The 24,165-nt window shown below is 50.3% G+C and overlaps 2 protein-coding genes across 5 annotated transcripts; one reads left to right on the top strand and one right to left on the bottom strand.

Annotated features, from left to right (window-relative positions):
• Nucleotides 1–132: 132 nt before the first annotated feature.
• On the top strand, nt 133–10,454 carry LOC307208651 (uncharacterized protein). 3 transcript variants are annotated; one of them, XM_079963486.1, is made up of 4 exons: nt 133–174; nt 3,185–3,923; nt 5,834–5,954; nt 6,307–10,454. In XM_079963486.1, exons 2-4 carry the CDS (start codon nt 3,228–3,230, stop codon nt 7,029–7,031), a joined length of 1,542 nt encoding a protein of 513 aa, XP_079819612.1. In that variant the 5' UTR covers nt 133–174; nt 3,185–3,227; the 3' UTR covers nt 7,032–10,454. The 3 variants fall into 3 exon arrangements, with proteins under 3 accessions (XP_079819612.1, XP_079819611.1, XP_079819610.1); XM_079963485.1 differs by lacking the exon at nt 133–174 and adding an exon at nt 789–867; XM_079963484.1 differs by lacking the exon at nt 133–174 and having other exon boundaries at nt 2,056–3,923.
• Nucleotides 10,455–15,708: 5,254 nt separating this feature from the next.
• On the bottom strand, nt 15,709–23,818 carry LOC307208653 (uncharacterized protein). Of its 2 annotated transcripts, none has more exons than XM_079963489.1 (4): nt 23,720–23,818; nt 19,277–20,161; nt 17,779–17,893; nt 15,709–16,379 (listed from the first exon to the last, which is right to left on the bottom strand). In XM_079963489.1, the coding sequence occupies exons 2-4, from the start codon at nt 20,036–20,038 to the stop codon at nt 15,721–15,723; spliced, it is 1,536 nt and encodes a 511-aa protein (XP_079819615.1). In that variant the 5' UTR covers nt 20,039–20,161; nt 23,720–23,818; the 3' UTR covers nt 15,709–15,720. The 2 variants fall into 2 exon arrangements, with proteins under 2 accessions (XP_079819615.1, XP_079819614.1); XM_079963488.1 differs by having other exon boundaries at nt 15,709–16,382.
• Nucleotides 23,819–24,165: the final 347 nt, after the last annotated feature.

The raw sequence follows: 24,165 nt of genomic DNA on the forward strand, positions 1-24,165 counted from the left end.
TTCGTGTGCATGCACACTTCTTCATGTACTTCAGATCTATCTGGTTGTTAAGCACTGGCGGAGAAAGAGGAGTGCGGAGGGAGCACATTGTCCTGGCAGTGCGACCTGGTGGGCGCCATGCCCCCAGGACGCGCCCCACGCCCCCGGGAAGCTGAAGCAGAGACTCTTCCTGTTGTGAGTTCCTTTAAAAAGCAAAATGATCAAATTGGAGGGCAGTCTTGTAAACCAGCCATCTAGTCTCACCTCCCCACAGAGGTGCTTCTTTGCATAATGTGCATTTCAGTGTATGGTTTTGGCCACAGCCTCGGTCTTTTAAGAGTTAAGATGACCGAGTCGGTTCCTAGACAGGCCTGGATGCCTCTCATTCCAGGAAAAAGAGAAGAGGGCGGCTTGGAATTTACTTCCTACTTTGCAGGTGGCGCTGTGGGTTAAAGCCTCAGCGCCTAGGGCTTGCCAATCGAAAGGTCGGCGGTTCGAATCCCTGCGGCGGGGTGCGCTCCCGCTGCTCGGTCCCAGCGCCTGCCAACCTAGCAGTTCGAAAGCACCTCCGGGTGCAAGTAGATAAATAGGGACCGCTTACCAGCGGGAAGGTAAACGGCGTTTCCGTGTGCGGCTCTGGCTCTGGCCAGAGCAGCGATGTCACGCTGGCCACGTGACCCGGAAGTGTCTCCGGACAGCGCTGGCCCCTGGCCTCTTAAGTGAGATGGGCGCACAACCCCAGAGTCTGTCAAGACTGGCCCGTACGGGCAGGGGTACCTTTACCTTTACTTTACCTTGCCTGCCCACGTGACCTGCCCTTTGAATTTCCCAGGCGTGGATTCAAGTGGGAGATATATTTTTTTCCACTAGCAGTGGGAGGGGGATCAGGTGAGTTTAGAGGATAGGGGGGCATTTAAGGAGTGGGGGCTCCAGGGGAGGGGGGAAATATCAAGGCAGGGGGTTTAAAAACCATGAAGTTTTGCCCCCACCCTCTACTCTTGCCCAGATACATGGAGACCCCCCCTTCCTTTACTTAGACTGAGTCAGGTGACTGGTCCACACTGAGTGGCCCCCTGGGAAACCCAGGTGGCTGGGCTGGTCCCCTGGGATGGCAGGATAGCGGGCAGGGTAGGCATCTGCTGCCAAGGCAGTGCTTTCATTTGCACCCACTATAATGACACAAAATGATTTCCTTGGCAGCAGAGCGGCTGTGTCAGTAAAACTGACCAGCGAGTCTCATGTCTGTAATAGTGCCACTGTATTCTGCTCTGGTCAGACCTCACCTGGAGTACCGTGTCCAGTTCTGGGCGCCACAGTTCAAGAAGGACACTGACAAACTGGAACGTGTCCAGAGGAGGGCAACCAAAATGGTCGAAGGCCTGGAAACGATGCCTTATGAGGAACGGCTAAGGGAGCTGGGCATGTTTAGCCTGGAGAAGAGGAGGTTAAGGGGTGATATGATAGCCATCTTCAAATATATAAAAGGATGTCACATAGAGGAGGGAGAAAGGTTGTTTTCTGCTGCTCCAGAGAAGCGGACACGGAGCAATGGCTCCAAACTACAAGAAAGAAGATTCCACCTAAACATTAGGAAGAACTTCCTGACAGTAAGAGCTGTTTGACAGTGGAATTTGCTGCCAAGGAGTGTGGTGGAGTCTCCTTCTTTGGAGGTCTTTAAGCAGAGGCTTGACAACCATATGTCAGGAGTGCTCTGATGGTGTTTCCTGCTTGGCAGGGGGTTGGACTCGATGGCCCTTGTGGTCTCTTCCAACTCTATGATTCTATGATTCTATGATTCTATGTCTGTGTGTTTGCCATTTAGGTGCCTCCATATCGTACCATTTAAAGTGCATTTCCCCACACCCACCCCAAGAATCTTGGGAGCTGTAATTTGTTCAGAGTGCTGGGAATTGTAGCTGTGTGAGGGGCTACAGTTTCCATGCTATTTTGGGGGAGGGGCCTGAATGTGTGTTAAATTTATGGTGCAATTGGCTTCCCTCAAGGAATCCAGAGAATTATAGTTTGTTTAGGGTGCTGGGAATTGCCGCTCTTAACCACTATGCCACACTGGCACCACTTTAGCTAATGGGGCCTCCTGCTGCTGCCGCGCCACCAGAGCACGATTTCTGTTCTCATCCTGAAGCAAAGTTCTTAAGCTGAGGTAATATTTCTGGGTTAGCAGAGTCTGTAACCTGAAGCGTATGTAACCTGAAGTGTATGTAACCCGAGGTACCACTGTATAAATGAATGAGTACTCTCGAGCAAAATAAGGATGAATGCAGGACAAAGACTGATTGTCAAATAACTGTCCCGTGAACAAATCAGAACAAATGCTCATTAAAGTCCAGATACAGGTCCCATCTGCCCTATATATTTAAAGCAATGCTATATGAACAGCCATGGCTTCCCACCAAAGCATCATGGGAGCTGTAGTTAAGGGTGCTGAGAGTTGTTAAAAGACACAATTTCCCCCTCACAGAACTACAGTTCTTAGAGTAGTCTAACAGTCGATTTCTCTTCACAGGAGACTGTTAGCAGCAGCTCTCTGAGGAGAATAGCCTTCAGTGGTTTGTATGTTGCACTAAACCATGGTTTATTTGAATGTCTGAACACACATGCCACCAGTGGTATAACCATAATTTGTTAACCACAAACCATGTTCATAAGCCATGGTTTATTGCTAGCTTACAAACCTTGGATTGTGTTAAATGTGGCTGACAGCTTGCACTCCCCTTGCAATCCATTATTTGAATTTTTAGAAACAAAAATCAACAGCACAGCCCTGTACAAGTCTTCTCAGAAGCTGGACTGGGCGAATCTGTCCTTTCCCCTCGCTGTGAATCACTCCTCGCATGTTTTTATGCAAATCTGCCCGCTATAAACATTTCTCCTTAATGCAATGCTTTTTAACATGTTCTTTTCTCTAATAGATGTATTTAAGCAAATGTTTTTTTATGCATGGCTGGAGAACAGCAGTGCAAAATTCAGAAAACATTTCCAAAGAGAGCTGTGGTTTGGTTCTCATGTCATTTCAGAAAGGGCAGATTAGGTCCCGTTTGCTTTTAAATGCAACCTGAATCAAATTCTTCTATGTGCTCCCACCCTACTCCTCCTTTGGGAACGCTTAACACTTTTATTTATTTATTTATTTTTCTCAGTAAGGGACTTCTCAAGACTTAATTCCAGTTTTTCTTGTTTTGCTCAGCCCCGAGCATTGACCTCACGACCACATGACCTGAAAAGACAACATGGCCACCGAGGCTGGGGAAATAGCAGCCCTGGGTCTCCACCTCCGAGCTGTGCTAGAAAAGGGAAAGAAGAGGGAAGAATCGGACGCTGCAGCTCTTGGAGCAAAGTGCCCTCCTGCCGCCTGGGCGGAGAGCCTGGGGGATTTGGAGAGAACAAATAATTCAGAGGAGGCAAAAGGGGAAGCAGAGGGAGGACCGCAACAGCACTGGAAAGCCCAATGGCGTCGTTTCCTGAAGGCAGTGGAGTCCAGGCAATCGGGAATCTCACCCATTTATGGTGCCAGGAGGGTGGCTGAACCCGGTCAGCAGCTTGGAGGGGAGAAACCAACCCAACAGGTTGCCAACAATAGCCAGTTGGCCCAAAACAAGGCAGGCTGCAAGATGCTGAAGGAGGAGCTTCCAGAGGAGGTCGGGGCTCTGGAAGCGCAGCGCCAATCCTTCAGGCAGTTCCGCTACCAGGAGGCCGAAGGCCCCCGAGAGGCGTGCAGCCAGCTCAGAGATCTTTGCCAACGGTGGCTGAAGCCTGAGAGGCACACGAAGGAGCAGATCCTGGAGCTGGTGATCCTGGAGCAGTTCCTGGCCATCCTACCCTGTGAAGTCCGGACCCGGGTTCTAGAAGGTGAGCCGGAGTCCTGCTTACGGGCTGTGTCCCTGGCCGAGGATTTCCTGCTGAGGCGGCTGGAGGAGGAGGAGGAGGTGGTGAGAGGCTTTGACGCTGGCAGTTCCATAGGGCAGAGAGCCTGGGCCATGGAGAAAAGCCATGGAGGAAAGGAGCTGTTCTAAAGCGTCCCAGAAATGGAGTCAGCGTGACAGGTGTCCTGTCACTTGCCCATCTAACAGCTTATTCTTAGCTGAGAACGTTGAAAAACAGAAAGCACAAGCTCAGGTTACCAGACGTAGGGGTGACATAAATTGAGAGGGATCGGTGTGTGTGTAGCCTTAATTGGAAGCACCGCCACTCTTACGAGGGAGACTTTCATCATCCCTTGCTGTGATTATTAAAGAATTCTAACTTTGTTCTGTAGCCTTATTAGACTTTACCGACTGGTGGGGTCTGCGTTGCTCCCGGGAGGGAGAAAGGAAGTCAACTGACACCGAGGTTGATTCAGAGAAAGAGTTTATTCTGCTCTCCGGATAGCAGAAGGCACTTGCGTGGTCAATCCACAGCAAGTCCAAAGAAATTAGAAATTTCATGCAATATATATATCCTCCAGGCACCCTCTCCCCCCTTCCCCAGGAATCCAACCACGTCAGCTTATACATGCAAGTTGACATCACAGATGTTCCTGCTCCGGTACTCTTAACCATAAAAGGGTGTTCCTCTTCCTGTACTCTTGACCATATAAGGGTGTTCCTCTTCCTGTATTCCTTATCTTGGGGTAAGAAGGTCACCAACTCTAAGAGCCCTCCTGGCGCCATTCCCAGACTAAGTTTGTGCGTCAGAGTGTGGTCAGGATGTAAGATAAGACCCAGACGTGCCATCCCTGCTCCACTTTGGAATGGACAAGGCCATCCGTCATTACCAGCCTTCATGGACTGATAAGGGAGAGCACTTTGTTTATACAGCTGGGTTCCTGTTATGCATTTGCTCAACAGCTCAAGTTAAAGCATTTTAGAAATGCTCCCTTGGAGAAGGAAAAATGTGGATTTTGGAGCCCATTTCAGACTGACTACTCAGTCAGGTTTTAAGTTTTGGAAACCCATTCCTTCAGTTCTGCTAATCTACTGCCAAGGCGCGGAGGAAGCCAATTCCTTGAAGCCTGACACTACCCCAGTAAAGTGTGGCCCAAAATTGGTCCCTATTTGGCCTGTAAGACTGTTTTCACCAAACTACGGCCACCTCATGTCACCTAAGACATCATAGATGACATCAGGTGGAGGCAGATAGAGCTGTGGCTGGATCTGCTGAATTCTCTGTGGGAATCTGATCATGCATGCAGCTGCTCCCTACAGAAAGCAGGGGTCAGGTCGTCAACTGATGGGTGCTGAGTTGAAGCCTGATGGATTGATTGCACAACCAAGTTTCCGGTGGACCAAGTTCCTGTGTTTTTTGAAGCCTTGTGCAAAGCGCTTTGTCCTCCCTGTGCTCAGTGCTTTCTTGTCACTGAGCATAAGCAATCTAGGCCTTTTAAACTGTGTGTCGGGGGCGGTATTCTTTTGTTTGCCATCATATTATGTATTTTTGTGTTTTTATACTGTAAACCACCCCGTGGATCCTTGGATGAAGGTCAGTTGATAAATTTAATAAATAATAATAATCTGGCCTGCCATGCCAAAAAGGGTTCCCTACCACTGTTCCTGTACAACTCAGAAAGAATATGGGGTATAAATGCCACTAGTAGATTTGGTGATTTGGCCAAAGCCATCCAATGAGCTTCAGGATTGATTATAAAGTTCTCATCTCATTATTGGACTGCTTGAAGAGTTTTGTGCTGCTTGACGAGAAGGTTGTCCTGGTGCTCGGTGTGTTAAGAAATGAACTTCCTCAAGGCTTATTGTTAAGCGACACAGCCCAGGCAGTATATAAAGGCAGGCCTTCTCACTCTGCCAAACAGTAGCGCCTGGCCATAATCACTCCCAATTGACCCTGATTTCTGTTTACTCAGACGCCGTTCAAAAAGGAGGCTGATGAGTTTCCGAACACAGAGACAGCTCTGTCACAGGCTTGGGAAGGGACGCTCTTCGACACTGTCAAACAGGAAGATGAAGCAGACGCCACTCTGCCAGGTAATGCTTTGTGTGTTGTTATTTATTATTTAAGGCATCTACACTTTAGCATGAGAGGAAAAACTTCTCCCTAACCACTTTCTTCACACCATGCAAAATTTTATACACCTTTCTTCCTATATACATAAAAAGGTAAGGCTATCGTCACGCTGCAGTTTGCATGTCTGCCAATAGGGAGAACTTCACAACTATGAAGCCACCAACTTTTTAACATTTCCTCTTAGAAGAGTTTCACGAGCCTGCTCATCATTTGGGTTGCTCTTTACTGCAGCTTCTCCCTTTTTGAGATTTTCTTATTTATTCTTACTGGGGGGTGAGCCATACTCATGTTAAGATGCTTTTCTTGCTCCAGGAGGTGATGAGAAGCCTGAGGAATGGCAGACGAGTAGGCCGGAGAATTCTGGGGAACTGGAATCGTGTGGCGTTTGGGGCAAACAACACATTTTGCGCTGTCTGGATCAGCACAGGACAGCCCCTGAGAGCCAACAGAGGAGTTGTCCAGGAGGGGACAAATTATTTCAGCCCAGCCTTCCGGCACATGAGAACCCCTGTCCAAGAGAGACGCAGTATAAATGCCCCGACTGCGAGAAAAACTTTAAACACAAGTCGACGCTGACAGTGCACAAGAGGACGCATACGGGAGAGAGGCCCTACCGATTCTCCCACTGCGAGAAGAGCTTCATTCAGCGATCCACCCTCATCGTCCACGAGAGGACCCACACGGGGGAAAGGCCCTACAGATGCTCGGACTGCAGGAAGAGCTTCAACGAGAGGTCCGTCCTTGTCAAGTACAAGAGGACCCACACAGGCGAGAGGCCCTACGAATGTGCGGACTGCGAGAAAAGCTACAAGCAGCTCTCGGCCCTCGCCGCGCACGAAAGGACCCACACAGGGGAGAGGCCCTACAAATGCCCCGAGTGCGGGAAAAGCTTCACCCGCAGCTCGTTCCTCATTACGCACAAGAGGACCCACACGGGAGAGAAGCCATACGCGTGCACAAACTGTGGGAAAAGCTTCAGCCAGCGGCCGCACCTGGTTATTCACAAGAGGACTCATTCAGGAGGGGGGCTTCTTTAGTGGTCGGGCTGTTGGGCAGCAGTAAACTTGTTTCTTTTCCATATGGATTTAGAGCAGCCTTTCTCAACCTGTGGGTCTCCAGATGTTGAACTACAACTCCCATCACCCCTAGCTAGCAAGGCCAGAGCTCAGGGATGATGGGAGTTGTAGTCCAACAACATCTGGGGACACACAGGTTGAGAACAGCTGGTTTAGAGTAATGTGCCAAATCTGCAGCACTTGCACAGGAACTGCTTCACCTTTGGCAGTAGATAAGCAGAACAAAGGAAAAAGAGTCTTCTCACCAGTTAGAAACTTTAATGATCACAGAAAGAGAACAAAGAATCCATTTCCTAGGAACAACGGTGCTTCCAATTAAGGGTTCCACCCACTTCCTCCCTAGTCACCCACGTCACTACCGCGTCTTCTAACCTGATCTCACTACCACTGTGCTTTCTGTGCTGCCACCTTCTGAGCTCTCTGTGACTTTGGAGAAGGAGGGTGAACGCTGTCCAGAGACTGTGAATCTGTTAACCCTCTCTCTTCCAATGTTTCTCCTCCTAGCTGTTCCCCATCCAGTATGTCCCAGCTTCTGCCTTGTAAACTGAGTCCCTCTGCGAACCACCACTCCAAATCTATACTGTCCTCCTGCTCCTGGGAAGAGTCAGGATCCTGATCAGAAGCAGGGGGAGGCTCCCACCATTCCTCCTCACTGCAGCCCTCCTCAGCACGGTCCAACACCTCCCCTTTCATGGAACATCTTCCTGACACACTCATCAAATCGTCGTCCTCCTGCCTGCCTTTCCCTGCTTGTTTCTGTTGCCACTGTAAGATTTAAGTGGGGTCCTTTACTTAAGGCAATCAGCCATTACTGGTTATAATCGGACAAGCAATGAAAGGGAAACAATAACAATAATAATAAAACTTTTTTTTATTTATATGCCGCCCATCTGACTGGGTTTATATATTGCTTAATTGCCAAAGTTTCTAAGTGGTATACATCCAAATTAATTTTATTTATTCATTTCATAAATTTATACACCATTGATTGCAAAAAAAACCTTAAAGAGGTTCATGAAAAGAATAAAGTTAAACACAACTATTTAAAACATTACATTAATAATAATAATAAAGAATCAGTGAGAAACTAAAAAGCAAGTTAAAATACACATCCTTGTTCTACGAATCTGGATAGAGTCTCTAAAAGGGATTTATTTGTATACTAATAGTAGCACTTTGAACTTGGCCCAGTAGCAAATCAGCAACAAGCACAGTTCTCTGAGTATACGCTGACAATGCCTCCGCCCTGTCAGCAATCGTGCTGCAGCATTCAGCACCAACTGCAACTACTGGATCAAGCCCGAGGGAAGCCCCAAATTTCACATTCCAAAGCGTACAATGGACAGGACCAATTGCAATAAATCAGAAAATCATGGGAGGAAACTTAACATTCCCGCTCAAACAGAAAGGCCTTCATCAAACACCTGAAATTTCAACAGGGAGAGAGGGGTCTTCCTAAACTCAGCTGGGAGTGTGTTCCACAGAATTGGACCCACAAATTTAGGGGATGTGAGCTGTACATCTGAGCCGGGGAGAACCACGAAGGGAGACTCCCCTACAGATCTTGGAGACCAGGCAGGAATATCAAGGATTAGGCAGTCTTTTGAGTTATCCTGGCCCCAAGCTGCTAAGGGCCTTTTAAATTATTATGTGGATATTGAACTGAGCCCAGTAGCATCCAAGCAGCCAGCCCAAGCTTTTGAGAGCCGCAGTTACAGGCTGGCAGAAGTGTGTTCCCACCTGAAGTCTATAGCTAGTCAACAGAGTTTTGCACCAGCTCGACTGCCTCGTAGGGGCAAGACCCACCGAGAAGAGTTGCTGTGCTCATTGGGCCGGGCGCTCCTGAGCACACCTTGTTAATCCGAATAAAGTTTTGGCTTACCCTGTGTGATTTGTTGCCGGCTGGCTCCCAACAGATGCACTTTGGTAAAAGGTTTACTCTCCCCACCGCCACCCCATACAGGTTTTGTCATGTGCTTGGTATCAGCTGTCACATTGCACAAAAGGGAGATTTCGCTCAACTATTAGTGTTTGCACGGGCGGGGGGGGGGGGGAGCTAGAAAAGTGTTTGTGAAAATAAATTTTTAAAATCAAATGCTGTCTGTTTTCCCCCTCTCTTGATGCCTTATATATACAGCCATACCTTGGGTTGTGAACGTGATCCGTGCAGGAGGCATGTTCGGAACCCGCAGCATTCACAACCTGCAGCGCCACACGCACGTGACATGATTCAGCGCTTCTGTGCATGCGCGTGATGTTGTTTTGCGTTTCTGCGCATGCGCGAGTGCAAAAACCTGGAAGTAACCCATTCTGGTATTTCCAGGTTCGGCGCAACCCGTAGGTATGACTGTATGTATATACAGTGGATGCTCAGGTTGCGAACGTGATCCATGTGGGATGCATGTTTGCAATCCGCAGCATTCGCAACCCACAGCGGCGCATATTCCGGGTTTTGTCAATCTGTAACCTGAAAAAAAACACTACCTGAAGCATCTATAGCCTGAGGTATGACTGTATACTCCCATTCTCAGACAGCTGACAGGCGTCGTCCAGAGGTTGCTGAACTGCAACCACAATTATGGCCACCCTTCGGCCACATTAGCTGGGGCTGAGGGGAGTTGGGGGGCCATGATGATTCCTGCCCCTTTGGGAGGGCCATGATGTTCCTAGACCATTTGGGGAAAAGACTTGGTGGACCGGGGAAAGCTCACCGGCCCCCAAAGGGGCTCAGGTGAGCCATGAGGCCGAACTAACATCGGAAACACAAAACAAACCATTACGAAAGGAAGAAAAAAAAGATGAAGCACACCATCTTGAGCAAAACATTTTTATTTCTTTATAAACACTCAAACGACGTGCTGCAAGAAAGGCCGGTCCTTTTTGGTTCCCACGTGTTCTTCAAACCAGTTGTATTGTTACCCCAAAGTTGTACGTAACTCGGGTTGCTTTGCTACCCCGAGATCGCTGCTTCTGGAAAGCTTGTGAGGAAGGTGTAAGGAAAGGCGTGGGGGGGAAAGATGGCCGCTCCCCACTGGGCACTTGGTGGACCCCCAACCTTTTAGTGTGCAGAAGCCTCTGGGAAAGAAGGCTCCACTCTTAGGAATCGCCAGCCAATAGCCTGTCAAGAGAGTTCTCTTCCGTGTTGTCTACCAGCCTTCCAAAACCGGGTGTCCTCCAAATAATTTTGGCGACTTCTCCCCTCAGCCCCAGCCAATAGGAACTGTTCAAAGGTATCTAAGCAGCAGCCCTCATAGCACTTTACAGAATTCAATTCCAGGGAAGTTTAGTGTTGTGTGAAGGAGGCGCTCCTTTTTTCGTTCCCTGAAGCCACACCCCCTGCCCAGTTCACTGGGCTGAGTCCAGCTTTTCACGGCAAAGGGGGGGGGGACCTTATTTACTCTTTCTACAGGCTTATACATCTCAGGTCAATCATTTAAAAACGTTTAATAACCACCCTTCCTCCAAGAAAGCAAGAAACTCAATTCACCAGCCTTGCCTTTCAGCCTCACATCCCTGTGAGGACAGTTAAGCTTGCTGCATAAACTTGCAGATGTGAACCCAGGGCTCTGTCTGTGGTGACAGAGAAGGCGCTCCAATTTTAGGTCACCAGTCCTGCCAGTGAGCTACCAGACCCACATCAAGGTAAACTGAGTCCTACTCTGAGTAAACCCACTTAATTATTTTTTAAGTCCATTGCTTTCAACAGATCTACTATGTTGACCCCAGAAGACATCTTTTATATTGTGCCCTTACGATGATTTGTGCTTGTTATACACGATCACACTTTGCACCCGGAAAAGGCTTTTTTGGGGGTGGATATAGAGTGCTTTAGGGACATGGGTGGTGCTGTGGGTTAAACCACAGAGCCTAGGACTTGCCGATCAGAAGGTTGGCGGTTCGAATCCCCACAACGGAGTGAGCTCCCGTTGCCCGGTCCCTGCTCCTGCCAACCTAGCAGTTCAAATTCACGTGAAAGTGCAAGTAGATAAATAGGTACCGCTCCAGCGGGAAGGTAAACGGCATTTCCGTGCGCTGCTCTGGTTCGCCAGAAGTGGCTTACTCATGCTGGCCACATGACCCGGAAGCTGTACGCCGGCTCCCTTGGCCAATAAAGCGAGATGAGTGCCGCAACCCCAGAGTCGGCCATGACTGGACCTAACAGTCAGGGGTCCCTTTACCTTTACCTTATAGAGTACTTTGTTTATAATGCCAAGGTTGCAGGTTCAATCCCCATACGGGCCAGCTGCAAGTTCCTGCTTTAGAAGCGGTTGGACTAGATGGCCCTCGGGGTCTCTTCCAACTCTACAGTTATAGGGTTCTATATCCCGTAACTCTCTGCTGAAATCCTGCAACTTGTTTTGGTTCCACCACAGCATAAGAATGCCCCTTCAAACAGCAATTGTGCCATAACATCGGGAAGCACTGCAGAACAATTGATAACATGGAACAATGTGTGGAAGGTCCAGTAAAATTTTTCCATTTCATGCTCTATTATTGCATCAATGTCATGCTGCAAACTATACCCACAAAAAAACCACTGGACTGGAGGTGTCTTGTGATTAGCATGTTCCCAAAAGACATGTAGATTTCTCTCTCTCTCTCTCTCTCTCTCTCTCTCTCTCTATCTATCTATCTCTCTCTCTCTCCTTCCTTCCTTCCTTCCTTCCTTCCTTCCTTTCCTTAATCCTGTCCACCAGATAAATCAGATATGTCCACAAGGTCAATCTTAAGCCAGGCACCAAGGGTGATGCTATCGCAGCTGCGCTGACAATTGTTTTCCCTCTGGACCACTGAGCAGAGGCATTAAATATTGCTTGAGAATAAACAATCTTGGTAAGCCAACTAAAATATTCTGTATTTTAGGAATAAGAGACCCAGAGTGTAGTGTTTTGTTTACTTTAATAATATTTCAGTATTAATTGCATTTAACCTTTCCACAAATGATTCCTTTGAGACTCGCAAGCCTATTCTGCATTCCACCTCTATCTAACCCTGAAAGTGTTACAAATCATCATTAAGGGTGTTCTAGTTAGCACCAGAATGTAAATCCAAACTTCTCATTAAAACTTCCTAGGAGAAAGGAGAAGGAAGGGAAGTGAGATAAGGGAAAGAATATCAACAGCCCAACAAAGGCCTGGTTGCAAGAGAAACTGTGATAGGAGGACATTTGAGACCCATGGTCTGGGCACATTTGGGTCACTCCAAGGTGATTGCAGGGGCGAAGATATGGAGCCATGTGTGTTTTAGTTCTGATGTCCTGTAACCTTTCCTGATGTATGTAGAAGGATGTTTTTGTTTCAAGAATTTTTAGATGGTTTGTGGCTTTTCGTGTGCCGCCTATGAAACCCTTCTTCTGATGCTCCTTGCGCCAAACTTCTTCTTAGGTGGTGGTTCGGCTGGAACAACCACATTAAGTTGAGCTCTGCCCTATGGCAATACAGTGGCACCTCTGGTTAAGTACTTAATTCGTTCCGGAGGTCCGTTCTTAGCCTGAAACTGTTCTTAACCTGAAGCACCACTTTAGCTAATGGGGCCTCCTGCCGCTGCCGCAGCACGATTTCTGTTCTCATCCTGAAGCAAAGTTCTTAACCCGAGGTACTATTTCTGGGTTAGCAGAGTCTGTAACCTGAAGCGTATGTAACCTGAGGTACCACTGTATTTATAATAATAAACGCCGGGCCCCTCCCAGATGCTGGACTTGGAATTACCGTATTTTTCGCTCTATAAGATGCACCAGGCCACAAGACACACCTAGTTTTTGGAGGAGGAGGAGTTTTAGCTGGGAGTTTCTGCATGCAAAGCATGTACTCTAACCGCTGGTCCTACAGCCCTTCCTCTTTCTTGAAGAACGCGATGGGCTGCAAGACCCTTGTATGGGAGGGCGGAGGCCGAGGAAGAGCCTGCAGCAAGCACAGAGCCAGTTGCAAGCTTCTCTGCGGCCACCACAGGTGCTGAAATTGCTATGGGGAGACTCAGAACTGTAGCATCATCAGGGCTGGCCGTTGGGCCCTGCAGTCTGGAGCCTCACACAGCAGAATGAGCAGGAGGGATACCCAAACACAGCAGCGGCCAGCTTGCCACCTATGAAAGAAATACACATTCCCTCCAAAACGGATGTTCCCTGGACCACCCTTCTGCAGCATGAACATTGTCCACAACCTAAACTATCTAGGTGCATCACTGAGGAGGCAGGAACCAGAAGGGGCGGAATGGGGGTAGGGAGATTCTGGCCCCTCCAGCCTCTGTTCTCTGCCTGGCTGGTTGTATTTTTGGCAGGCATTTGAGCTGCCCCCCATAAAGGTGTTGGGTTTGTGATCCCGGCCTACAGATCTCCATGGCAGGTGGGCAAGGGGAGATTCTGCTTGCTCACCTGCTGAAGAGAGATGGCTGCTGGCCGTTAAGGGGCTCAGAAAGGAGAGGAAGAAGAGAAGAAGAGGAGTTTGGATTTGATATCCCACCTTATCACTACTAAGGAGTCTCAAAGCGGCTAACATTCTCCTTTCCCTTCCTCCCCCACAACAAACACTCTGTGAGGTGAGTGGGGCTGAGAGACTTCAGAGAAGTGTGACTGGCCCAAGGTCACCCAGCAGCTGCATGTGGAGGAGCGGAGACGCGAACCCGGTTCACCAGATTACGAGTCCACTGCTCTTAACCACAACACCACAAAGGAAGCAGAGATGTCCCTCCCTCCCCCTTCAAACCATTGAGAAATGCTGCTCTTGACCACAGGAAGTGGCTGGATTAGCAGACAGTGAAAAAAAGGAACAGGAAGCATGACGGAAGCAGGGCCGGCTCACCCATTGGGCTTGGTGAGGCAGTCCCCTCAGACGGCAGGCCGGAGATAAGCTGAGAGGGGTGGCAGATCTGGTCCCCCCCCCCCGAAGTGCACTACTTGCTGCCTCTGGTTGTGTGACCTGGGAAGAGCGGGGCCACATCCTCTCCAGCATCGTATTCTCTCCCCTTTCAGCACACAGGGGTTTCCGTGGTCTGCCTCCAGTCGCCTCAGGTGGCAGCAGAGCGCCATTTTCTGTTTTGCTTCAGGTAGCAACATGTCTTGGGCCAGCCCAAGGGAAGGGAGCATGTGGGGGGGGTAGGTAGGAAACTAGCACAAGGAAGGTGACAGAAGTGGGGAAGGAGTCCAGCCTGCCACCTCCCACTGCCTCTTTTGGACCTGCTCCCCTGTCAGGGACTAGCTGGATGAGGAGCAGTGGGGGAAGCCGCCTGACCAAGAGTCCCGCCCCACCTCCATGGAAAGTGCAGAGGGAGAGGATTTGGCTCCTGGTGGTGGGAAACCGGCCACTACCCCAGAGGAGAGGACGAGATGGGAAATACTGGAGGCAAGGAGCTCGAGGGATAGTGAAGAGGCAGAATCAGACAGGTGCCGCAGCACAGGAGTTAGACTTAAAAACAAACAAAATAAAGAATTGTCCAGTAGCACCTTATAGACCAACCAAGTTTGTTCTGGTATAGGAAGAGGAGGAGGAGGAGAAGGAGTTTGGATTTGATATCCCGCCTTTCACTCCCTTTAAGGAGTCTCAAAGCAGCTAACATTCTCCTTTCCCTTCCTCCCCCACAACAAACACTCTGTGAGGTGAGTGGGGCTGAGAGACTTCAGAGAAGTGTGACTGGCCCAAGGTCACCCAGCAGCTGCATGTGGAGGAGCGGAGACGCGAACCCGGTTCCCCAGATTACGAGACTACCGCTCTTAACCACTACACCACACTGGCTCTCATAAGCTTTCATGTGCATGCACACTTCTTCACATACAGTGGTACCTCTGGTTGCAAACGGGATCCGTTCCGGAGCCCCACTCGCAACATGAGCAGAACATGGTATGCGCATGCGCAAGCAGTGAAACCCATAAGTAATCTTTTCCGGTACTTCCGGGTCACCGCGGGACGCAACCTGAAGCAAACGTAACAAGAGGTATGACTGTACACTGAAGCAGAAGTCACCAGACCCTTATACATAGTGGGAGGGTGGAGTGGGGTATTTCCCAGAAGTGTGCATGCACACGAAAGCTTATACCAGAACAAACTTAGTTGGTCTATAAGGTGCTACTGGACAATTCCTTGTTTATTTTTATTTTGACTGCGTCAAACCAACACGGCTACCTACCTGAATCAGGAGTTAGACTTGGCGGTTCTCCCACAGAGCCACTCTTTACAGCTTCTCTGCTGGCAGCTTGCAGGTCCCTCCCGCCCCAGAACAAGGCATTTATTGCATGTTGCCGAGCAGAGAGCCAGGCAGACACAGAGAGGGTCCCTTGCAGCTCACCGTAGACAGAAGGAGGGGCCTGACACAGAGGCCCAAGGAAGGAAGGGAGAGCTACAGGCCAGTCCGGACAACTGCTTCATCAAGACAGGAGCAACCTTTAGAAGACTCAGTGTATTCGTTGTTCTGCTTTCCTTTTTCTCCGATCTGCAAATGACCTGCTCTCCTTGTCGGTTCCCAGACATCCCCTCACTACCCGATCGATTGCTTTCGAAGGCAACAGAGGCCTTGGGGCACCTCTTTTTTGCCACGGCCTTCACAGAGATGCTCCTTTGTAGTCTTGCTATACAGTCTGTAACCAGTTTTTTGTTTAGTACAAACAAAACAACCCCCCGGTCCCACCCAAACCCCACCCCACCCACAGCCCGCCGACCTCTCAGTGGTGGTGCTTGATGAAGTTGGAGTTGTCGCTGAAGCGCTTGCCGCAGATAGAGCACTCATAGGGCTTCTCTCCCGTGTGGATCCTCTTGTGGACGATGAAGTTGGAGTAGTCGTTGAAGCGCTTCCCGCAATCGGGGCACTTGTAGGGCTTCTCGCCCGTGTGGATCCTCTTGTGGCGGATGAGGCTGGAGCCCGTGTTGAAGCCCTTCCCACAGTAGGAGCACTTGTAGGGCTTCTCCCCGGTGTGCACCCTCTGGTGGATGAGGAAGGCGGCCCGGCTGACGAAGCTCTTCCCACACTCGGAGCAGTTGTACCACCTCTCTCCCGAGTGGATCCTCTCGTGCGCGATCAGGTTGGAGCGCCGCCGGAAGACCTTCCCGCACACATGGCAGGCGTTGTCCCTCTCGCCGGGGAAGAGGAGGGTCCCCGGCTGCATGGCGTTCTCGTCCAAGTCCTCGTACGTCCCCTGGGAGTTGATGAACTTCCCTGCTTCGCGCTCCAGGCAGTTCCCGCTGTACAGAATCTCAGAAGGTTCCCCTAGACCGGGGCAGTGGGGAACGGTCTGTTCGACCCTTCCAGACAACATCCAGCGTGGCTCCAGCTCTCCGGAAGCTTCCGGGTCATTCTTCTCCGGGCTGCACAACTTCTCGTTGCCTGCTAGAAAGGGCAAAGGAATGGCGTTCATTAAGGACAGGGGTGGGGAACTGCCTGTAGCCCTCCAAATGTTCATAGAAACAAAGAATCGGAGGAGTTGGAAGGGACCACGTGGGCCATCTAGTCCAGGGGTAGGCAACCTAAGGCCCGGGGGCCGGATGCAGTCCAATTGCCTTCTCAATCCGGCCCACGGACGGTCCGGGAATCAGCGTGTTTTTACATGACTAGAATGTGTCCTTTTATTTAAAATGCATCTCTGGGTTATTTGTGAGGCATAGGAATTCATTCATCCCCCCCCCCCAAAAAAAAATATAGTCCTGCCCACCACATGGTCTGAGGGACGGTGGAACGGCCCATGGCTGAAAAAGGTTGCTGCCCCCTGATTCTAGTCCAACCCCCTGCAATGCAATAGTCTTTTGCCCAATGTGGGGCTTGAACCCGTGACCATGAGATAGAGAGTCTGTCAAACACCAACTCCCATCAGCCCCCAGTGTGGCCGGTGGCTCTAGGAGGAAGTCCTTTTCAATATGAACATAATAATGATGATAATAATAATAATAACAAATCCGCACACATAGAAGAATAGCACACAGGGAAATGGGCTCAATAGCCTAGATTTCTCCCTGCCATGCTGCTGTTCTGAGTACTAAGATTTGGGGTGGGGAGTTGTATCAAGGAGCATCCAATTTTGCGAGGAAGAATGTTTGACCATGGAATGGGCTCCCTTGGGCGACTAGGGACCCTCCAGCACTGGAGGTTTTTAAACAGAGGTTGGCTGGTCCTCCGTCTGGGATTCTGCAGCTGTGATTCCTGCAATCCAAGGTTGGACTGGATGACCCTTGGCGGCCCTTTCCAAGTCTAAAACTTTACGATTCCAAGCTTCCCTCTGCCGCATTCCATACACACACAAACACATATTCATGGTCAGAAGTGGCACATGCCAGCATCAGGCTGTCCTTCTTCCCTACTCGCGAGAAACCAAGGACAGCATTGAGCTATCAGGCCTGGCAGGATGTCTCCCAAAGGCCACAAGGGGGAAGAATCAGAGCAGGAACACACACTGGGCACAAGGGGGGTTTTGGAAGGAGGCGTGAGGGCTCTGACAGAGCGCTAGGGTCCTCCTGCCTCCTTTCCAAAGCCCAGTTAGTGCTTTCCCAGCTTTTGGCCATAGTACCCAAATAAGAGCCAAAGGTCCCAAATTCAGTCCCCAGCATTTCCAGCTAGGGCTGGAAGAGTTTTCCCTGCCCACCGAGCCACTGGCCATCAATGTTAACAATTCTGAGCCAGGTAGACCGATGGAGACTCCTGCCTCCCATGTCCCCAGTCACTGGGGTGCAAAGGAGGCCGTGACGATGCTCAGCTCGCCACCGAGCAGCCACGACCCCTCAGAGATCCTTACGCAGCAAGGGGGCGTCTCCTTCGCTTTCCTCCTTCATCCCTCCAAGCAGCGGCCTCTGCCAGGTGTTCAGAGCAGCCTTCTCCGCAGAGTCTTCCTCCGCAAATGGGCGGATTGCCTGAAAACAGGGAAGAGGATCTCGTTCAAGGGGGCAGGAACAGTGGGTGGATTCTTCCCCCCCACGACTACCTTGCCAGCAGTCCATCCGCAAAGGAGGAATCATGGTTGCAGGGGTTCAGGCACTACTGAACTCTCAAGCTGGATTACTGCAGCACATTCCCCATGGGGCTGCCCTTGTGTTGGAGCAAATGCTTATCCAAACAAGGAACTAAACTACACTGGTGCCAGGGGCTGATCTGGATCAGAAGACTAGGGAATGCAATCACAGGGAGAGCAGCTCCTAACAAAAAAGGAAGGGGAATATCCCTGCCCTCCATTCTCAGCGTTTCCAGAAGCAGAGAAACAGGCAGAGACAGAAGCTGCAGAGTTGAGGGAGGAGCTACCCAGCTTTGAGATAGTAGCTAAGCAACCAGAAGGGAGGGAGAAGCTGGGCGATACATCAATTGAGAGTGGGGGGAGCTCCCTCCTTCCCCCCCCCCCCGAACTCAGAAGTCTGAGCGAGTCAGAGAACAGAGGAGGGACATCCCGTTTGTGCCCTTCTTGCTGCGGAAGTGGGAAGGAGTCAGAGTAGGCAACTGCTATCCTTGCAGAGAGTAGCCACTTTGTGCTTACAACATGATACTATAATAAAAAGACTACAAATCTACCAAATGCTCATTATTTTTTATCGGTGAGCTACCAAGAAGGGATGAGGGAGCTCCTGTACTTGACAACTGGTGCGTTATAACGTTAAACGTGTGTTATAAAAATGTGACACCAGAGCAGTGATCTGTCACCAATGGCAAATTGCATTGCATTGCGATAGAGAGAGAGTGGGGTTCTTAAAAATAATAATAATAGCATTTTCCAGATCAGTGTAGCCAAGGAGTGCTTTCAAGCAAAAAGTCAGGCCGGCAACCCACTAGATGCCTAGATGGAGTAGTGGCAAAACTAGCAGCCAAAACTAGCAGCATCTAGCCTGCTATTCTGGACAGCCCTCAATCAAGTGCATTGCTAAGGGAGGGGAAACCAAGGTTACAGCTCAAAGGGTAGAACATTTGCTCTCTGTGCAGACAGTCCCAGTTTTAAGCCCTGGAATCTCAGGAGGGCTGGCAGAGACCACCAGCTGAAACCCTGGAGAGGTTCTGCCGTCAGCGTGGACAATGCGTAGCTAGAAAAACTAATGCCTGACTTGGCGCAAGGCATATTTCATTTGAGTCTAAATCAGCACTTTATAATATCCAGAATCGCAAGTCTTCCTCCTCCTCCTCTTGCTTTCGTTTTCCTCTTGAGTCTTCTTCGCTCCCCATCCCCCTTTAAACCCAAAGCTTGCCCATCCCCTCTTCCCAAGAAACCTCCTGTCCCCAATGCCCTCCCCACCTCCAGGGCCAGCCACACTCACCTGCTGCTCTCCCACCCGCCCCTCGTCCTCCCGCTGCCTCAGCAGGAAATCTTCCGCCAGAATCACCGCCTGGGTGCAGGTCTGGGGGCTGCAATCCCGGACCCAGCTCTGCATCTTCGTGGGCAGGATGGCCAGGAACTGCTCCAGGATAACCAGTTCCAGGATCTGCTCCTTGGTGTGCCTCTCTGGCTTCAGCCACTGGTGGCAAAGCCTGCGGAGGTGCCGGCAAGCTTCGCGGGGCCCTTCCGCTTCCTGGTAGCCAAACCGCCGGAAGAGGCGGCACTCTTCACGCGAGCTGGCAGCCTCCTGGGCCTTCCTGCAGTCCGACTTGTTTTTGGCCAGGAGGCCCCTCTCGGCCTGGGAGGCTCCTCCGCTCAGACCAGGCAGGGTTTGGGAGTCTGGCTCCCATCTAGGCCGCCGGCTGGTGTCAGCCATCCTGTCAAAAGGGGTCAGGGAAGTCTGCGCACTGTTTCTCGGGAGCTGCGGGCTGCCCCCGACCGCATGGGGGGACTCCAAGGCCTTCAGGAACTCCTGCAGCTGAGATTCCCACCGCTGCTGCAGGCCTTTGCGGGGCTCCCGGATCGCTTCCTCGGGGACAGTTCGTTCCCAGAAATCTCGGATGCTCTCCGCACGGATGACACAAGGCCCCCTCCCTCCGTCTTTCCCCGCCTCGGGCCCCGCGGGGCTCTGCTCTCCCACCCTCTTCTCTCGCTCGGCCTGCTGAAGACCTGGCGCCGACGTATCTCTGGACTCCGCAGCCATTTCCACCCCCACCCCACCCTCGGTCGATTCTGTCGGTCAGCCCTGGCAGCGCCACCAAGTCCTGAACTCTCAACGCAAGGAAGTTGTGTGCAGGGGGAAGCAAACGCCGAACAGGCCTGGCCCCTGAAACAGAGAAAAACCAGAGGCCAGAATCAGAGCAAACTTAGTCAAGGGCGGGCAGCCTTTTCTACCCAAAAGCCAGGTTCCCTCAGAGGTCATCCTTTGCGGGTTGCAGGTGGTCAGTGGTCAGAGCCAGGACTGATGATGGGCACAGCCAGAGGCAAATAATGTTATAGATCATTTAATGTGGAATAAAAACTGCCCAGCTTCCAATTCTTCCCATGGCCAGCTCAGATTAGAGTTCATAAAGCTACACAGGTCTGCTCAGGAGTAAGCCCCACTGGGAGTGCTCGGATTCTCAGTAAAGCATATGAATGCCCTTTTTTTTAAAGTTCAACAGAAAAAAGCTACTGTTCTGGAGAATTTAAGAGCATAAGAAGAGTCCGGATCAGGCTGATGGCCCATCTACAGGTAAAACTCAAAAAATTAGAGTATCGTGGAAAAGTTCCTTTATTCCAGTAATTCAACTTAAAAGGTGAAACTAACATATGAGATAGACTCATGATATGCAAAGCAAGATATACTTCCACTTCTCAGAGGTCCAATATTGCTGTATTTGCAATCCTTGTTTCGCTGATTTCATTGAATATTCTAATTTTCTGAGATGATTAATCTGGGGTTTTCATCAGCTGTACGCCATGATCATCACAATGATAACAAAGCAAGGCTTGACATATCTCGCTTTGCGTGTCACGAGTCTATCTCATATATTAGTTTCAAGTTGAATTACTGAAATAAAGGAACTTTTCTACGATATTCTAATTTTTCGAGTTTCACCACCTGTAGTCCAGCATCCTGTTCCCACAGTGGCCAACCAGATGCCTGTTTGAAACTTGCAAGCAGCAGGACCCAAGCAAACAGGACCCACTAGTAGTTTCAAGCAACTGACCGTGGAGGCCAGCCATCATAGCTGGTAGCCATCTCCTCCATGTTTAGAGGCAATCAGTGTGGCCAAGGGTTTGGAAAATAAGTCCTAGGGAGAACCTTCGAAAGAGCTGATGTCACAGCCACACCATCTATTTAAAGCACAGGGCTCCCTCCCCCCAAAGGATCCTGGGACCTGTAATTCTCCCCTCACAGCACTGCAATCCCCAGCACCCTAAATGAACTACAGTTCCCAGAATTCTTCCGCAGGGGGAGCCAGGAGCTTTAAATAGTGTGGTGTGCATCAGTTAGCCTTGAGAAAACAAGACACCCTCTTCAAACACCTGAGATGCTGTCGCATAGAAAAGGGGAGGAGTAGATCTAATGGGGTCAGGTTATAGGAGGGCTGATTGCAGCTGAAGGACAGAAAGAACTTCTTGATGGTAAGAGCAGCTGAACAATGGGACCAATTCCTAGAGAGGCTGGTGAGCTCCCTCCGGCTGGAGGTTTTCAAGCAGACGTTTCCTAGTTCTGGGTTTCCTGCTTCAAGCAAGGGAATTGAACTAGATAGCATACAAAGCTCCTCTCAGCTGTATGATTCTTGACTCATAAATAACCTTACCTTCTAATAATAGGAGACATAGCTATCCAATTCCTACACTATGCAGAATTTTATGAACGTCACTCCTTATTTTTATTTACTACTGAATTTTGAATGAATAAAACTCTGTTTACCCACAGGTCAACCCAATACAAATACAGCAAACCATCATTTTAACCTATTTAGCAAACAAATGCATACAAGAAACAGATCTCCAAGATCTCTTTCCCAGTTACTTAAGAGTCAGTTCAGAACCTATGTAGATCCAACTTGCACTGCCCACAACCCTTGGATTTTTATGTTTATTTGAGAGCTATGTTCATCTCCACTAGTTCTTCCAAGGACAGCTGTCAATTACTGGTCTGGCTTTGCTGCCCAACTAATTTCTACCAAGATATAATGCAGGGCTCAGAAAACCTGTAACTCCAGCTGGGTTTTTTTGGACTGCAACTTTCATGTGCCTCAGCAGCCTGGCCAATGATCTGGGGTGATGGGAGTTGTGGTCCGGCAATATTTCATAGAATCATAGAGTTGGAAGAGACCACAAGGGTCATCGAGTCCAACCCCCTGCCAAGCAGGAAACACCATCAGAGCACTCCTCACATATGGTTGTCAAGCCTCTGCTTAAAGACCTCCAAAGAAGGAGACACAGGCTCCACGTCCCTACTATAGCATCATGGAAGTGAAAAGGGATCTGTGGGTCATCTAGTCCAACCCCCTGCTAGGTGCCAGAAATCCAGAACTAGAACTTTCCCCCAAAATATGGCTGCCCAGCCTCTGCTTGAAGACCCCACCACTTGGAGACCCCACCACTGCTCCAGGTATATACAGGGTGAGTCATTTAAAAGAGGCCCCATGGATACAGAGTACACATGTTCCACGGGGCCTCTTTTTAAAAAACTCACCCTGCACACACCTGCTTTATCCCGAGTAAGACCATTGGTACATCTAACTCAGTGTTGTCTAAACTTGCCAGCAGCAGCTCTCTCTGATATTCCCAATCCTAGGTAAAGGTAAAGGGACCCCTGACCATTAGGTCCAGTCATGGACGACTCAGGGGTTGCGGTGCTCATCTTGCTTTATTGGCCGAGGGAGCCGGCGTACAGCTTCCAGGTCATGTGGCCAGCATGACTGAGCCGCTTCTGGCGAACCAGAGCAGCACACGGAAACGCCGTTTACCTTCCCGCCAGAGCGGTACCTATTTATCTACTTGCACTTTGACGTGCTTTCGAACTGCTAGGTTGGCAGCAGCAGGGACCGAGCAACGGGAGCTCACCCCGTCGCGGGGATTCAAACCGCCGACCTTCTTATCTGCAAGTCCTAGGCTCTGTGGTTTAACCCACAGCGCCCCCCGCGTCCCTACCCGAAGATAATCAGGGTTCGAAGCTGGAACTTCTCCATGCAAAGCAGATGCGCTTCCCTGCTGTAACTGGTTCCATTTTCAAACCAGGAATTCGCCCCCCCTGCCAAGGTCCTCTTAGCTCCACGTTTGGAGGAAGTGTGTGCCTCTGAATGTCAGTTGTTGGGAATCACAAGTTGGGGAGAGAAGTGCTGTCGTAGTCGAGTCCGGCTTCTGGGCTTCTCTATGAGGATTCTGGTTAGCTCCTGTGAGCACAGGACAGGACCTTTGGCCTGATCTTACCTTCCTGCACCACGTTACCTCCAGAGTTTCTCCTGGTGTGTTCGAGAGCCATACCCTGAACCTCCCGGCGTCCACGACTCATACCCCCTGGCCAGACCTCCTGCAACCCCACTGCAAAAGTGGCCACATCCTCCTTTAAGAGCAGCGCCCAGAACTTACTCGCAGCATCTGCACGTGCGAAGTTTGAGGGCTTTTATGTTAATTAATTTGCATTTTGCCTTGATCAAACAGCCCAGAGGGAGGAAAGTGCACCGCCTTCTGCAAATCAAGCAGTTGTTCAAAGGCAGAGGAGCAGGAGTGAAAGGGAGAAGTTGGCAACCCTCTGAGCTTGCAAAGTAGCCCTCCCCCGCTCCCTTGGGCTTCCTGCCCATTTCCCACCTCCCACCCTGGATCCCTCCCCCCACCATTGCCCCCCAAGAGGATCACTTACCCGCTCCACCCCACCCCAACTCACCTGATCTCCCCCTCCCCAGGAACAAGCACGGAAGGATCTGGGAAATTCAAAGGCCACTTAGCCACGGTGGGCGGGGCAGGAAGTGACCGCCACTGTTTACATCCCGCCCTCCGGCCACAACATCCGGTCCGCTCTAGGAAACCCAACCGCGCCTCTTGTTCGTTTTAACCCCTTGGAAAGCGAATAATTCAATTAAATGAAATGCAAAGCGGGGTTTGCTGCTGATGGCTGAAATACATTCTTCCTGGCAGCTCTGGAATTGTGAGCTGCGAGAGAGAAGCACGCAGGGCCTCTTTCTGGGGTGTGTAGGAATCCTGCTTGTGCCGGTCAGAATCCTTGTCCGCCTGACCCAGTGTTGCCTGCTCTGGCTGGCAGCAGCGCTCCAGGGTGTCAGGCGGAGGAGGGAAGGGCTGGGGGCCGTAGGGCGGGAGAAAAGCCTTGCTTCT

Source organism: Podarcis cretensis, assembly GCF_951804945.1.
Source record: "Podarcis cretensis genome assembly, chromosome: 2".
Classification (NCBI taxonomy): Eukaryota; Metazoa; Chordata; class Lepidosauria; order Squamata; family Lacertidae; genus Podarcis; species Podarcis cretensis.

Excerpts from the sequence above, each read along its gene's own strand:
- LOC307208651 (XM_079963486.1), top strand. The coding sequence starts at position 3,228 with ATGGCCACCGAGGCTGGGGAAATAGCAGCCCTGGGTCTCCACCTCCGA. Across the intron at positions 3,924-5,833 it reads GGCTGGAGGAGGAGGAGGAG|ACGCCGTTCAAAAAGGAGGC; the intron begins GTGGTGAGAGGC and ends CTGTTTACTCAG. Across the intron at positions 5,955-6,306 it reads AGCAGACGCCACTCTGCCAG|GAGGTGATGAGAAGCCTGAG; the intron begins GTAATGCTTTGT and ends TTCTTGCTCCAG.
- LOC307208653 (XM_079963488.1), bottom strand. The coding sequence starts at position 20,038 with ATGGCTGCGGAGTCCAGAGATACGTCGGCGCCAGGTCTTCAGCAGGCC. Across the intron at positions 17,894-19,276 it reads GGCGGGTGGGAGAGCAGCAG|GCAATCCGCCCATTTGCGGA; the intron begins GTGAGTGTGGCT and ends CCCTGTTTTCAG. Across the intron at positions 16,383-17,778 it reads AGGAGACGCCCCCTTGCTGC|CAGGCAACGAGAAGTTGTGC; the intron begins GTAAGGATCTCT and ends TGCCCTTTCTAG.